The sequence below is a fragment of the Solanum lycopersicum genome, chromosome 1, assembly GCF_036512215.1.
Source record: "Solanum lycopersicum chromosome 1, SLM_r2.1".
Lineage (NCBI taxonomy): Eukaryota > Viridiplantae > Streptophyta > Magnoliopsida > Solanales > Solanaceae > Solanum > Solanum lycopersicum.
In genome coordinates this window covers 66824292-66841800 of record NC_090800.1, presented here as the reverse complement: position 1 = coordinate 66841800, position 17509 = coordinate 66824292, and the positions used below count along the sequence as shown (strand labels likewise).

General features: G+C 32.4%; 1 protein-coding gene across 1 annotated transcript; it reads right to left on the bottom strand.

Moving 5' to 3' along the window:
• Positions 1 to 1372: 1372 nt before the first annotated feature.
• LOC101266361 (agamous-like MADS-box protein AGL62) lies at positions 1373 to 1966 on the bottom strand. Its single transcript, XM_004229021.1, has one exon. The coding sequence runs from the start codon at positions 1964 to 1966 to the stop codon at positions 1373 to 1375; it is 594 nt and encodes a 197-aa protein (XP_004229069.1).
• Positions 1967 to 17509: the final 15543 nt, after the last annotated feature.

The following is a 17509-nucleotide window of genomic DNA, read 5'->3' as shown; positions in this document are numbered from 1 at the left end:
ACGACATGTCAAATGCTTACCTCAAGGAAACTTAAGCCCATTTGGAGAAACTCAAGTGTAGCTGCGGTGCTTAAAAGAAGATTTTCTAAACTTTACCTTTCATCATGTTTTGGATTTGGATTATAATCCAGTACTTTGTCTATTTCAAGTTGTAACTTTCTCAATCCTTTGCAATTTATAGCAAACTGATTGATCAAGGCCTTTTACAAAATCCTTGTTAGAACTCAAAGTTTGTTAAATTATCAAAACTTCATATCAACTCAAAAATAATATTTTCCCCCTTTTTAATGACAACAAATTTATTCAACTTTCCCTCTTTCACCGATTCCCCTATTCTTCAAATAACATTTTATTTTTTAACATGAAAAATAATATTATAATATTTAATTGTGTTTGGCCATGAAATACAAATAAAGATTATTTTTAAGGATTATGTTTCAGGTCAAATAAGTGAAAAAAATGTTGACGCGCACATAATTTCACTAGATTGACGCTTTGAAATTCACTCGAAAATCCAACAATGGCAATGAGGCAAAGCTAAATAGCTACCCGAAGAAGTCATAATTGAAATACTCTACCGCCTCCCTGTAAAGCTAAATATAATGCCTATCAAAGCACTGGCGCAATTTTCTCTCAGACCTCCACGCCGATAGACAAGAAGAGAAACTCTGTTAGCGTGTCCAACTTCATACTTATCCTCGAAGCTGAATTAATCGATAGCATTTCAATAAAGGTTAATTTTCAGCTGCTCATACATTTCTGTAGCTGGGTTGATAAGGAATATATTAAATTTCCTAAATTTCCTATTTTTTGGGTTCTTTCTCCTAAAACTAGCGTATGGTTTAGGGTATGATATTGTTATTGATGATTATAAGGTGGTTTCTCTTTCATATCGTGATTTTTTTATCTGAATCTCTCCCTAGTTAGTGTGTTGTAATTTTTTCGTGTGCATTCTATAGTGTAACTTGTATGCACTTATAAATATATATAATAGTGCTTGTCATGGGAAGGAAGGCCCCTTATTGTCGCCCTAGCAACTAACATTAGTCTTATAATAGCATTCTGTAGTTGATGAGTGGTGCTTGTCTTGAAGCAATCTTAAGGTTAAATTGTTGGGTAGATTCTCTAAAATAGAGGGGATAAATTATGTAAAAATTATAAACTAAGTGTGGTAAAAAGACATTCTTTTTTAAATGGACCACAAAAAAGCAAGACAAAAAAATTTATGAAGTACCAAAACAAAAGCTTATTCCATTTCATGATGAACATACTAAAAGATAAAATTAAGATCAAAACTTAATCTTCAATATGGAATACTTAACTCTATAAATACCAATTTAATTTATTGAACTTTAAATAAAGCAAGAAAAACTTATTCACCGGATCCAGATGACCCTTCGCCGGAAACGGACGAACTGCTTTCCCTAGATCTTAAAGGAGCGAGCGCACTTCCAATGGTTTTATATGGGAATTCAATACCACACTCCATAAGTTGGCTTGCTAGTTTTTCAACTTTTTTATCTGCAGTCTCCAAGGACTCGCACAAGATCTTAAGGTCAAAAAAACTATGTTTTTCATTTGAAGGTTCTGTCCTCAATGCTTGAAGTGCTTGCCCATGTTTTCTTTCTCTTTCGAGTGATCTCTCCAACTTGTTCAGATTTTTATTGATTTCATCATTATTGGCATTTTGATGAGCTACAATGATGGGGTTAAGATCATCAGTTTCAGGTGGAGTATTCTCTCCGATAAATTTATCCACAATTGACTCGACGGAAGGGTGTCCACATGCGTATACTTTGTTGCTAGGAGAAAAAGATACAATAGCTACATTAGCACCACACAAAGTCGAGAGCTCACTTGCCTTTTTAAATAGGCCGGCACGTCTTTTTGAGAATGTTACTTGTAAGTTGGTTTGATTTTGAATCTTTGCAATTTCAATTTTTTTGCGGCCATTAGGTTTTCTCATGGCTAAGCTTTTGATTTCAGAATGTAAAAAAATGTGATGTTGAGTCTTTGTTTTAAAGAGGTATTTATAAAGATAGAACCACTATATTATTTGATGAAAAATGAATTCAATAACAAAAAAGTAAAAATATTTATGATGATATTCTTTATTTGGTAGGATTTGACCCAAATCATAATTAATTAAATTTTTGTTCAAATTTAGCAAAGTTAATAAGTAAATCAGTTTCTGGGATAATTTTTTTTATTGTATTTGTATATTTTCTAAATTTGCTCTTATTGAACTATGTAAATTTCCTAATATAGACATGCTTAATTAACAACTTTCCACTATTAGCTTTAACAATACGAAAGTATTTATCTTCTTACTCATAATAATGTATAAAAAATTTTAAACATGCCCCTAAGGCCTAGCTCAAGTGGCAAAATGTGCAGGATTCGTGGCTTAGGTCGTTGGTTCGAGCCCCACACCACGCAAAGCGAAGCCCTATTTTTACATAGAGAAGAGTAGAGGGGAGGGTCCATTATCCATCGAGATTAGAAGAATGTGATTGGTCCAAAGTGCGTCGGGTCACATGTGGATTTCTCGGTTATTAAAAAGGGAAAAAGGGTCTTATATATCCCTTAAATTTCATTTGGAGTTGATATGCTCTTTGTTATTAAAGTGGTCCATCTATACCTTTACCGTTATACAAACGACTCACATTTGCTAACTCATAAAATATACTTGTTACTTATGACGAGTTAAAGAATATCGTAATAGAAAATATAAATCTTAACACAATTTAAACATGTATAAAACACTTTAGAATATTCTCAGAAAGAAGAAAAACATGAACAACATTGATTTGGACACCCATATCTCCATATTTGATTTTCCTTCAGTAATCACTGTTTAGGGAAGATTCTGTTTCAAGATTAATTACCCAGCCTTTTTTGAGAACAAGAAATCAATTGAGTCATGGATAATCAAGGACTCGATTCAAAATTAGATAATATTCAACTAAATAAAAAAACACAAGACATAAATAAAAAATTAAAAGGTGTTGAAACTCAATTTGAAAATGTACGTCCTACAGAAATCACAAGTAAAAGACATTAGGGGTTTTGACTGATTAGTGATGTGATATATGAAGGAGGAAAATGAGAGGTGAGAGAAGAACACTAGATAAGAGGAACATACAATAGAATTTTGCCACTAAAAAGGGATGAAAGCAAAAGGAGTGTTATGAGCTCCCGTAAAAATGGATGAAAAATATAAAGGAGGATCTTTCTACTTACTTTATGAAAATTTCCAACATATTTCATGTTAAGTGAAATATTTATTATAAGAATGTAACTAGAGTTGAAGTGAAATTATAAGGAAGCTTTTGGTAAAAGTAAATAAATACTCAAATGCCAATAAAGCCAAATTGATAATGTACTATTAAATGTTTGCACAAGAATAAATCTACTTTCATGGATATGTTGTAGTGCTTCTATTAAATGTAATGTTGTGTTTATGCTGAGTCCTGAATCTCTGTGTATTTTCATCCCAAGGGTGTTACTCCTTCATTATGATGTTATAAAGTTGTTACGATTTCAAATCTGAAGAAAGATCATCATGATAGGAGAGTTTTCGAGCAAGAAGACTTGCATTTTTGACTCTGCATATATTAGTTGAGTTTCTCAATATTAGATGAGTAGATGATCTGAGATCAGCAACTGAAAATGTTACAGACCACTGCTGCTACTAGAACAAGGCTGATCAACTAAAGGTGGTACACTGTATGAGTTAAAAATTAACCTACAATTTGCTACCTTGAATCATGTATAGTACTATATATCAAGGAATAGCATTTTAGTTGCAATAAATGATGGAATGATAACTCCGAATAATATATTATATCTTATTACAGGAAAATAAAGAGTCATTGATGTGCATGACAGGTAACTGATTCTATCTTCACTCTGACATCCTTCACCGAACTTTCTATTGATTTTTGTTTCATTTACTAGATGATGTTAACCGTGCACGCACTAACCCAATTTTTTGATGAAGTATTAGTGTCAAGTTGTATTTGAATGTAGTCTTATGAGTTATCATCACTTATGTGGTGATTTAGTAATCTAGAGAGTACTTTTTCCACAGTAAATTAAACACCTAAAGGTGGATGTCCTTTACCCTAATTCTTAGTTGATGATAACATGTCGTCAACTCAATCTTTTAAAACACCATGACACCCTGAAGTTGATCAAACAAGTCAATTATACGAGGCATATGGTACTGATTCTTGCTGACTATAATTGATTCACATATGCATAGACCCATCCTTCTTCTTCATAAACAGTATGTGATCACCCTAAGGTGAGACAATCTTTATAATAAGGCCCTTACTCAAAAGTTCTTGAAGCTGAATATTGAGCTCTTTAAGCTAAGAGGTTCTATACAAGACTGTAGAATAGAAATAGAATGAGTAGTTGAGTCAAGGTTAATATACAAATCAATACCACGTTCAGGGTGAAGGCCAAGTAGGTCAGTAGAAAATACATCGACAAACTCTCTCACAACAGGAACAAAATCAGTTATAGGTCCCTCCTTGCTAAAATCACCAATAAAAGCCAAATAAGACGAAACCCCACTAGACACTAAGCTCTGAACTCGAACATATAAAGTAATCTCTGTTGATGGGCGGCTACCAGGACCTTACCACACAACCGGGGGAATACTAGGCATGACTAAGATAACAGTCTTGGCAAAGCACTCTAGGACCGCACATAAGAAAGATAACCGGTTTATGCCCAGAATAACATCAAAATTAAGCATATAAGGAAAAATAAGGTCAGCTTGCGTGTTGCACTTATGAATTGTCACAAACCTGATCCACTCCTAAAGAATCAATATGAGAGTCGATACAAGCAGCAACATTTACAAGGGCTCAAAAATACAACTCTAATCGAGGAAAGAAATAAACATATACGTACGAATAAGTAGATCTTGAATCAAATAAGGTAAAGGTTCGATCAATGAAAAATTGAGATCGTACTTTAAATCACTTAATCTAAAGCCTCACAGTCCGACCTAGCAGGAACCACATAAAAATGCCCACATCCTCCAAAAAAGTGGAGTCCAACTCTTTCTCCTGCTCTACCTACTTGAGTAATTCCTCAAGCACTTGGGGGACCACCCTTGTCCCTAAGCATCGCCTCTACTCGTAGGTGCTACAACCCTACACTTGGGGAAATCTCTGACGTAGTAGCCAACCTCGCCACGATTAAAACAATATCGATCACACCAAGTGTAATACCTTAGATGTGCATAACTCAAAAAATTTAGAAAGTGCAGAAAAATAATTGAAGTTTATAGCTTTGTGGTACTTACGAAATCATGTTATGGATCATAGAATGTATTACAGCTCGAGGAAACCATCCATGGCTGATGCTTTAGAAATCAAGCTAAGTATCTCAGGGAATACAAGCAAGTTTACGGGTAATACATGGGTTTACATGTTGTAGATGTGTCTTAATCAGTTGGGAAGGAATTACATATTATAGATGTTTATATGGGTCATGAATAGGCTCATGGAAATAATCCCTGAGATTTCATAACATCAGGAAGTCATGTACGAGCTAATAGTACGGCTCGCTAAAGGAACCACGAGTCGTAGTTGGGTCTTGTAGAGTTAGATTTTAGAATTGGGATATTTAGTACATTATCTTCTACGGGAAGGTAGTATGAGTTATACAAAGAACTACATGTCGTAAAATGCTTTCTTAGTTCATCTTTAGAGACTTGGTGTTTTTTCAGCAACTTAATTCAATGGGTGGACATTATGGTCATAAAAGGGGTTTGTGGTTTAGAGTTCTGAAACATAGGATTTTAAGTTGATTACTATTGACGGATTCTACGGTCCGTAGATTGTCTTGTTAAGCCTATTCAACAGTTTTATTTCACGATTAATTGAGTATTTTCTCACTCTTTCAATACTTATACTACGCCATTCAAGATTATTTTGAAGACTATAACTGATACGTAAAACCCCTAACTATCCCATTTACTCTCATATATTCTCCCAAATTCCAATTCCCTCTCCCTCAAGTCTTCTCCCTCAAGCAATCCACGGCTTCATGATCTCAAGTCTTCATTGAAGTATTTTACCTAGGATTTCTATGTGGGAACTTTATCACTAGGTCCTTTTTCACCCATTGAGTCCCAAAAAAACCTTAATTTCTTAATTTATTATCCTATCAAATTTTAGGGTTTCATGATTTCTTATTAGTTTTTATTGAATTACAGATTCTTCTTCAGGACTAAGCTTATAATGCATGAATTTGTTATAAGTCAATTATCTCAATGGTATTATTATGAACCCATGACATGCAAGTATTTAGATGAACACAACTATGCTATTTACTGGATCTAGGACGAAGTGCTTTTCCTAACTTTTAAAGGAGCAAGCTCACTTCCAATGGTTTGACATGGAAATTCAATACCACACTCCATGAGTTGTCTTGCTAATATTTCAAATTCTTTATCCACATCTTCCAAGGACTCGCAAAGGTTTTGAAAGAGAAAGATGCTAAGTTTTTTATGTGAATGTTTTGTCCTTAAATGCTTGAAGTGCTTGTCCATGTTTTGTTTTTATTTCGAGTTGTCTCTCCAACTTTTTCAGCTTTTTGTTGATCTCACTAACATTGACATTTTGATGATCTACAAGGATGGGTTAGGATCATTATTGTTTGGTGTAGGATTTTCTCCGAGAAATCTGACCACAATTAATTGAGAATGTTACTTGTAAGTTGGTTTGATTTTGATTCCATACAATTTCAATTCTTCTATGGCCATTAGGTCTTCTCATGACTAAGCTTTTGATAGATTGTAAGAAACTGTGATGTTGGGTGTTTGTTTGAATAATATACTTATGGCGATAGAATCATCATATTATTTGATGAAAATGAACTCAAATAACAAAAGAGTAAAAACATTTATGATGATTCCTTATTCAGTAAGATTTGACCCAAATCATAATATTATGAACTTCCTTTTTTGTTTCATTCTATCTTTGTCACTCCAATCTATACAAATTACAAATAACATAATTCTTTTTAGATTAATTTATTTTATTGAATTATTGGAAGAGTTTTTGTTGTGTCATTCTTTTATGAGTTAATATGTAAATTGATGATAGTTACTGAGGTTTTTTGAAAGTGTAGTTGTATACATTTCTCTTGTTCAACTATGTATATTTCCGAAGATAACATAAAGTCATCATTGATGTTGTCCCGAATTTTTAAAAAGACATCACAACTTTGTAACTGTCCTATTACGCACTAAACAATTTTGAACATATGTTATTATATCATTTTTCGATTAGTCCCAAATTTTAAGAAGCAAGTGTATTGAGACACCAATCATAACATGACACGTGTTAATGTAAATTTTTTTTCATTTTAAGTTTTTATTTTATTTTTTCTTTATCTCTCTCTCTCTCTCTCTCTCTCTCTCTCACTCTCTCTCTCTAATTTTAATTTTGATTTATCTTAAATTTCATTTCGTCTTCCACCTCTCACCTTTAAGTAATTCATCCCTCCATTTTCTTTTTTTTTCTTCACCTCCCATCTCCCATGTCAAAATAAATCTCACTCCCATTTTTTATTTTCTTTTTATTCTTCTTCTCCGGTCAAATTCTTTATAGAATTCATTATATTATTTAGAATTTACTAAAAAATTGATAACAAAATTAATTATTATTCTAAGAAAATTTAAAATATTGAAGAATCATGAACTACTCATTTTCTAATAAATTCAAAATTAGAAATCATAATTTTAAAAGAATCAATTAATCCCCCAAAAATTGAAAGAACTTAATTAAAATTGGATAAGAAAAAACTATATGATACTTCCTAATCATCTCATTAATTTATCTCATTATCATATAACTTCAAAACTAGAAATAATAATTTTGAAAGATTCATAATTCTCCGAAAATTGAAAAATTTTAATTGAAATTTGGATAAAATCAACTAAATTATACCTACTAATCATCTTGAAATCTAATGGGTTTATCAAATTGTTAAAATTTAATAAACTATTCATATATAGTTTTAAGATTGAAGAGAGTTAAATTAATAGTAGTAAAAAGGGGAAACAGAGTTGTGGTAAGAAGAGACATTTAAATTGAGAAGTTTCAATGAAGATGAAAATGAATTTTTGAAGAAGAAGAAAGAAAAAGAGAAAATTAATAAGGAGAAAAAGTTTAAATAATAATAAAAACAAGAAAATGTTTTTAATAGAAAAATACTTGCAAAAATAAAATTATATTCGTTTTTTCAGTTTGTTCATGCTCTTTAAGAGAGTGCATACACTCTGTATGCCAGGTGGACAAAAAATGATGTAATAATATCAATTCAGAGTAATTTAGGGGGGTAATAGGATGCTTGCATAGTTTAAGTGTCTTTTTGAAAATTTAGGACAACTTCATGTGTCACTTTATGTCTTTTCTCTATTTCCTAATGTAGACATGCTTAATAAATACCTTCCAATATTAACTTCATAATATAAAAATATTGAATTTCTAACTTATATTGACGTACAATTAGGTTTAAGAACTTCAGTTTAAAATTTTAAGTTATTTTTATGTGTTCAAAAGCCTTTGCATCTCTTAAAATATACTTTAACTTATGACATGTTGAAGAATACTCTAATAAGAAAATCCAAATCCCAACACAATTTAACATGTATAACCACGTTATAGTATTCTCATACACTTAATAGTTTATTATAAAATTTTAAAACGATAAACTAATTTGTTTCTCTTTTTTGATCCAACAAACTAATTAATATTTGAATATGATATGATGCATTATGAAACAATGTAATAACAATAAAATGTGTAAATTGTGAATATTGTATCACGCCAATCTAGCAACATAATCTATATAACTTTACAACTTGAAATTAAAAGAACTTAACAAGACTAGATAGAGAGAGATGAGCTATATTTTGGTCATACACCAAGATGATTATATAGGAGTTGATACTACAATGAGACCTAAAGCGACACAACAACTAGCCCAAGTTGTACAAGTAGATAACTATGGAATAATTAAAAATTATTCACGTATATCTCTTTCACGGCCCCACAAATTGGTGTTGACATCTACAATACCCAACTTGTTAAACATACGATTGAAAAATCATGTAGAAGTGGCTTTGTTAGGATATCAACAACCTGATCAATAGTGCTGCTCTCAAATGCACAAAGAAGTATACGTGGTCGTAGAAGTAATTAACGACTCTTTCTAAAACTAGATTGTCGAACCCAAAGGACAAACGATAAATTAAATCAATTCTGCAAATTCAACAAATTAAAATAAAGTGTTCTCAAGAAACTCAGTTTTCCATAGTACTAAATCAAATAACTTAACTTTAAAAGTAACTAATAAATGAAGAATTCCAGGGATGTATCTTACTTAAGGCTATATGTATCCCATCTCATGTATGAATTAATTAAAGTTATCAAATTGCCGAGTTACAGGGTTGATGTTATGATCATGATCTCTCGACCACTAATCGCCTCTTCACATTGAATGTTTAACTACATCATTGAGCTGAGATAAATACACTCAATTGACGATCATTTTCTTCCATCTTGTATCATAATCGTCCAGTTTTCATCCGAGTGTCAATCCTAACATGAATCTAAACAAGTGATATGCAAGAAATATCAAGCCTTCTATATTCTTTGGTCTATCTGCATATTCGTTTCTCGAGTTCAAGAATATACAATATATTTATATCAATGGTGGCCTATAATGAAATACTAAAATAAGAATACTAAAGTAAATATTATGATAACACAAATTAATCCATAAATATCGATGTTCAACAATTACCCATAGCTACAGCCCCAGAACAAAGGGTTGTAGCCACTCATAATATTCAAAAAGCAAATACAATTCTTTTCATGCACTTCAAAATTTAAGAAAGAGTAGAAGATCAAAACCTAAAATGAATTGTTTTTCCCTTGCTTTTGCACACAAAAGAATAAGCTAACTTTTTGCAATAAACCTAGGATCATATTTGTAGACTTTCTACTCACCAACCAAACATTAGAAAACAAGTCAAAATTCTACTTGTTTTCGAGAAAAACATTTTCTAGGAAAATATTCTTCATGGAAAATATTTTCCTTCATACCAAGTACGCCCTAAATTCAAAATTAATGATTTGATAGTAACAATAATGAAATAGTTGGTGGGTAATGAATATAGGGAGAAAAATATAACTACCCAATTTACGAATCTCAGAGAACATCTTTAAAATCGCCTCTACCGAGGTCTCAAGTTTCAAAATAGTGAAATGGGGATAAACATAACTTTTGGAAAGAAATTCTGTCCGGGTCACTTCACTCTTCGCAAACGCAATATAAGGTATGGTGAAGGACAAATATTGTAGCTTGTCAACAATTGTCCATAAGAAAGATCCATGGGCAATAAGATCAACTTGGTCTACACTCAGAACATTAGAGACGGACATAGGAGTAAGAACTCTTTTGTTGTCTTGCATATTGGCCTCCATGTTAAAGTCTTCTATATAATTCAATTGACAATAGTAGGACACCTTGATATGACAGAGCCTCAACAACCCAAAAATTGTTCAGTGGCATAGGTTCTTGAGAGAGAAACAATAATTAAGGAAATTGAAAATTTGTCTAACATCGTGGTCTTGATTTCCAGTATATGGGTTCACGAGCCAAAGACCCAAACACCTTCATAAAGTGATATGTTTGGAGTGACATGAAAATTGAGATGCACAACCTGTGGATGGTTCTACATACTGTGGATGGGTCCGTAGACCATACCCTTGGACTTTAGGGAAGATGAAATTAAGGATGGTTTTAAAAGAGGTTTGCACAGAACGTGTAAGGATCCACAAATCATAGACCTTGTCGTGGAATGAAGGATCTGAAAATGGGATATTTTGTCTTCAATAGGATAAGAAGATTTCAGGGTCCATGTAACAGTTTACAGACTGTGGAAAGGATAAGAACTTCGTGTCATGGTCCGAGCCTACACCTTGGTTTGTGGTCGACACTCGAAAATCATTTATGATCCCCAAATGAACCATTGACCTGACTTACTATTTGTCGGAAGACTTACTCAAGAATAAATTAAGAAGATCTTAAAGTATAATCTATAACATTCAAACTAAGTAAGTACTTCACTATATTGTCCAAAAATACTTAAGCACATTAATAATAATACTTTGCAAAACAATCTCAAAATGTCTCAAACAAAAGGGAAATACTGAGAGACTCATCAACACCAACTATCTATGAAGCCTCTAATGCTTGGATAGATGTCGGGACAAGATCCACGACAACTCAACAATAACATGAAACTAAATTGTGAAATCCTTTGAAAAGCAAGGAGACTCACCAAAGTTGTCTGAAGCACAAAGTGATCTCAATGAAACTGTGCACGTCGAATGACATCAATTTATTGAATGGACGAGTATGTATTGAAAGAAAGGGTTGCAGTATATGTAGATTTATATCCAACTTAATGTAAATAAATAATGAAATGAAATCATAAAACTCTACAAATATACTTTCTTAATCTTTGGACGTTAGCATAATAAGTGATACATAAAATACACTTTATTTCTATTGGGAGATTCTTTAACTGACAACCATTACTATGTGTCAAGTGATGGTACAACATTTTGTTCACGCGCTGCCAGAATTATCTTATATCGTGTCAGAATATATGACACCTCAACTATGTGGATCCACTAAGCTATGCCTGAAGTCTCTAAAGATTCATCTAAAATGTATGTTCATGTACCCATGTTGGTAAGACATGGTTTATGGAGACTGTGAGTTGTCAAAACTCTCTCTTATATCAATACTCAATACTACTCCCAATATTATTTACCTTTGCTCAAAGTATAAAAACACCACTATTTATCAGGTTTACTTAAATTATAAAACAAGAAAGAAAAACATTATTAACTCCTTGAACAGACTATTGAACAGACAATTGAAAAAAAGAAGACATTATTCCCACTCTATTTCATATTTCAGGCCTTTTTAACTTGAAACTCATCATAGGATTAATTTGATGTTTTTTAATCCTTAGATATTTGCATGGTTAATAATTTATATTAGTTTCACTAAAAATTTCTATCATCGATGACTTCTACATATGAAATAATAGATACACAAAAATATGTACTTATTAATACTAGGCAAATTACCCGTGCTTCGCACGAGATTAAACTATTTTATTAGGCTTACACATTATCATTACATAATATTTGTAATTTTGATACATAATTGGCATAAACATTTTATCTTACGACAAAGTGTTTCTTAAAAATCTTAAAGTGCTATATTTTTTTTTATAAAAAGTTGTCATACAAAATTATGAGTCATAGATAAATATTAATTATTAGTAAGAAGTCTAAGAAAATCTCCCTCTAAATAGTTTGTAAGATGTAATAAAAAATTATAAATTCCAAGAAGTCATAAAAAAACATTATTAGTTAAAAAAGAGACCAGAAAATAATGAAAAACAACACTCCCAAGTAAAGGGGAACATCACATCCATACAAGATCATAATTAATTAAATTCAAATGGACGATCTTAAACTCCTTTTTTATGAACCTCAATCAATCTCTTTTTTATTATTGTATGACATATCGAGTATATGATAAAAATGACCTTAAAATTGTTATTATCATAAATTTTTTTGGCAATGTCTCAAAATAGTCATTACTATTTTTAAGGTTTCATATCACTGGCCCCTACTTATGTGAATTAAAACATAGTTATTGTTATAGTTATAGGTTGTAGTTACAAAAATTTAATGCAATTATCAACCAAGTACTAGGTGACATCAGAATGTTTTCAATGGGGTATACTAAAATTTTGACACATAACATATTAAAATCTCACAGCATAATTTTGTGATCACTTGAACACACAAATATCCAAAAATAATAATAAAGACGACCTTAACTTTCCTAATAATCAAGAAGAAAAACGCATGTACTTAATATATTTTTCAAATAGATGGTCTTTCGCGTAGTATCCAAGTTTACAGTTCACAAATTTAATTGAAAGAAGCCAGAAAGAGTTATTACTTCTTAATCAAAAATTAAAAAAGATTATAAAAAGAATGAGTTATAACTAAAAAATATGATCTTTAATGATAATTAATAGCTTAATTATCATTAAATATGTTTTCACATGCAATTGGTACTCTGTATAAATATCTCTAAAGTCTATAACAACATTGAATTCAATGAAAATTAATTAATGTCGTTAAAGGTTGTAGCACTTTTTGTGAATGTACATATTTATTGCCGATAGAAAATATTTTTACTGTAGTGTATTTTGGACATTTGTTAGTTTCACGGAAACTTGATCTCTTAGTATGGTGAAAATAAGAGAGAAAAAGAAGTTGAACAAATTAGTTAACTTGCAGTAAAATATGTGGACAAATTTGATTTATAGAAATATTCTACCAATAGTGCAATGACATATAAAATGTTTGTACCTAAGAAAAAACAATCTAAATAATATACTAACGGTAGCAAGTAAGAGAGAAATCATTTTGGTTCTTTGAAAAAAACTTCATTGTTGGTTCCGTATTAGTTATCAAATCTTTATTGTTGTGTGCTATCAAATATAGCACAACCTACGAACAATTTCCCCAAAAATACATGAAGAAACTCTGTTAAAGGGGAAAAAATAGAAGATAAATTTTCAATCTTCCTCATTGAAATTTTCTAGATAATTTTTTTAAAAAGTCAGCAAAATAGCAAAAAAAAAAATTGCAATCGGTACATGAATCACTATGATTTATACTGAAAATTTCAGTTTCATGAAATAGGAGGAAGAAAACTTTGAGAAATGCAACACTTTATGCGAAGCATAATTAATGTATTTGAATTCAAAAAAACCTTACAAATATTAATGAAAGAAATAGAAGTTTTTTTTACTTAAGAACCAAATGTATGAATTCAACCATCAACCATTTAAACAGCGTTATGAGTTGTATACTATGAGGTTCAAGAGTCGTAATGTCGCATTGCAATTGAAATCAATTTGCTTTGTTTATACGTAGATGCATGCAGAAAGGAATAAAAGAGAAGATCAATTTTAAATCATCCTTGCTGACACTTTAATATATTTTAAAAAAAGGTCACCAAAATAGGGAAAAAATTACCATAGTTAGATGAATAACTTTGACTTAATAAAAATTAATTTCCATGAAAACTTTCAAGAATGAAATGAAGTTAATGAAAACTCAGTTAATGTATTTGAATTTGACTACCCTATAGTGGGAAAACCCCCTACAAATTACAGTAGCAAGAAATTCATGTATTTATATAGACAATATCAGGTAGTGTGAACAAATATTTATTGTGTCTTATATGAAAGGACACAACTCTTTGAAAAACATACAACCCTTCAAAAAGGTCACTACCGTTAACAAAATCATAGTTTTTCATAAAAGTTGCAACACTTCGTAAAAGTCACAACTCTTCAAAAAAGTTACAACTTTTCATATAGTCACAACTTTTCATAAAAGTAAGGGATAATGCACAAGTACCTCCTCAACCTATGCCCGAAATCTCAAAGACACACTTATACTATACTAAGGTCCTATTACCCCCCTGAACTTATTTTATTAATATTTTTCTACCCCTTTTCGGCCTATGTGGCACTATCTTGTAGGCCCAATGATGGTTGACTTTTTTTTTCAAATTAGTTCCACGTAGGACGAAAAGGGGTAGAAAATTACTTCTAAAATAAGTTAAGGGGGGAATAGGATTTTAGTATAGTATAATTGTGTCTGGAATTTCGAGCATAAGTTGAGGGGGTAATTGTGCATTTTCCTAGAAGTAACAACTTTTCATAAAAGCCATAACTTTTCATGAAAAGGGAAGTCTAGTTTTGGAGATAAATAAATTTAAAAGTGAATTCTTGTTTCTGGTGGCGCCACATAGGCGAGCATAAGGTTCTCTTTTATATAAATTTATGATTCTTATTGACTATACTCAGTAAAAATATAAATATTCGATGTGTGATGTTCATAATTCAAGTATAATATTGATTAAATTTTACATTATTTTAGACACTAAATCTCATAAAATTAGCAGGTTGAAATCAGGTTTTATGACTATGTAACAAAAACAGTAATATAAGATATCCATCCCAATAAATGATTAGTGAAGAAATATAATGTAAGAAAATAATTTAAAACACATAATTAGAAAGTTAATACTGGCATATTCCCTTTATTTACAAATGTGAACAAAGAGCAATGTGAAATCTAATGAAACAAAATTCATTATTGCATTAAAGCTATTTCATTTGAGTGATGCTGGCATTTAAAGATTTGATGAGCTTTTAATTCTTTGTTTGAGTTAATATTGTTTATGATATATTTATTTTATTTTATTTTTGATCAATATATACCGCTAGACAATACTTCTAGTGACATTTTATTAACAAAAAAAATAATAATTTATCAATATGAATAAGTATATGTAAGGAGATCGATATGGGTTTTTGCGCACTGATGAAAGTGTTTCACCATAAACCAGAGGTCTTGGATTCAAGCCCTTGATGTGGAAAAACGTTTTGGGAACACCAGCTTCGAAAAGACCCTGCAAAGCGCAATCCAAATTTAGTTTGGAGTTCTAATATAGGCTCTGGACACCGAATGAAAAAAACAAGTATAAGGAGCTCATCCTTACTTTACCAAAACATATTAAAGTGACATTGTTGGTTATATGTTAATATAGATACAGATAATAAGAACGTCATTTCTTTTAAATAAGTTGTTGCACTTCAAACAATTGACAATATCGTGTTCAATAACCATTTTCTACTTGTGCTTTACACACTTGTACATCAATATCAATGTCAACAACAAAAAAATTATCACATCCTTCCTTTGTTTTAACTTATTTATCTGATTGTTACTTGACAAAAAATATAAAACAAAAAAGAAAATGTAACGACCCGTTTAGTCATTTTGAGCAACAAACTTCAATTCTGGAAAAACTGGCAGAAGCGACGGACCCCACGATGGAACGTCATGGGCACGACGGACCGTCGCAGGGTCTCGTTTCTAAACACTTAGAAATTCTGAAATTTGGGTGCTGAAATCGACTCTCTAAACTCTGTGGCGGACACGCAGGACGGACCGTCATAGGCACGACGGACCGTCGTGATCCATCGTTTCAAAACACTAAGAAAATCTGAAATTGGTTACAGAAAATCGACTCTCTGAACTTTGTGACGGAATGGCAGGACGGACCATCACAGGTGTGACGGACCGTCACAGACCCTTGATGGAAATTTGGGTCTCTGAACTCTGCGACGAAGTGGAAGGAGTGAAGCCAGACGACTTCACTACGACATCGACATCAAAAAGGTTTCGAAGGGGAGGTGAGTTTAATGGTACTTACACTAGAGGACAGGGTTCGGAAAGATACTCAGTCCGACCAATTCAGTCTTCACTACAGACTGTAGTTGGGGGTCCACCTCCGACCGGTCAACACTTCTCTAAGAGACCTATGCATGAACCCAGAGAGTGCTATGGATGTGGGGAGATTGGACATATTAAGAGATATTGTCCAAAACAGAGTTACAGACCTTCAAATGTTAGAGGTAGAGGTGGTCATGGCAGAGGCCGTTATTCTGGAGGACGTGGTGGTCGAGGAAATGGTGGTCACCAAAATGGCCGAGGTAATGGGCAAACTGGGGCCACCACATCACAACATGGTAGGGGCAACGGACAGACGAACGATAGGGCCCATTGTTACGCTTTCCGTAGGTGGTCTGAAGCGGAGGCATCTGATGCTGTCATCATAGGTAATCTTCTGGTTTGTGATTGCATGGCTTCCGTATTGTTTGATCCTGGATCCACGTTTTCTTATGTATCTTCCTCATTTGCTAATGGTCTAAATTTACATTGTGAATTTCTTGATATGCCTATTCGTGTTTCTACTCCGGTGGGTGAGTCTGTGGTAGTTGAAAAGGTATATAGGTCTTGTTTGGTAAACTTTGTGGGGAGCAACACTTATGTAGATTTGGTTATCTTAGAAATGGATGATTTTGATGTGATTTTGGGTATGACTTGGCTTTACCGCAATTTGCAATCTTGGATTGTAATGGTAAAACGGTGACGTTAGCCAAGCCTGGGACAGACCCGTTAGTGTGGGAAGGTGACTACACTTCTAATCCGGTCCGCATCGTCTCCTTTCTTCGTGCTAAGAAAATGATTAGTAAAGGGTGTTTAGCTTTCTTCGCACATCTCAAGAATGACACTACCCAAGTACCTTCGATTGAGTCGGTTTCAGTAGTTCGTGAGTTTCTGGATGTGTTCCCTGCAGATCTTCCTGGTATGCCACTTGATAGGGATATTGACTTCTGTATTGATCTTGAACCGGGCACACGACCCATTTCTATACCCCCTTATAGAATGGCTCCCGCGAAGTTAAGAGAGTTAAAGGCACAACTTCAAGAGTTATTGAACAAAGGCTT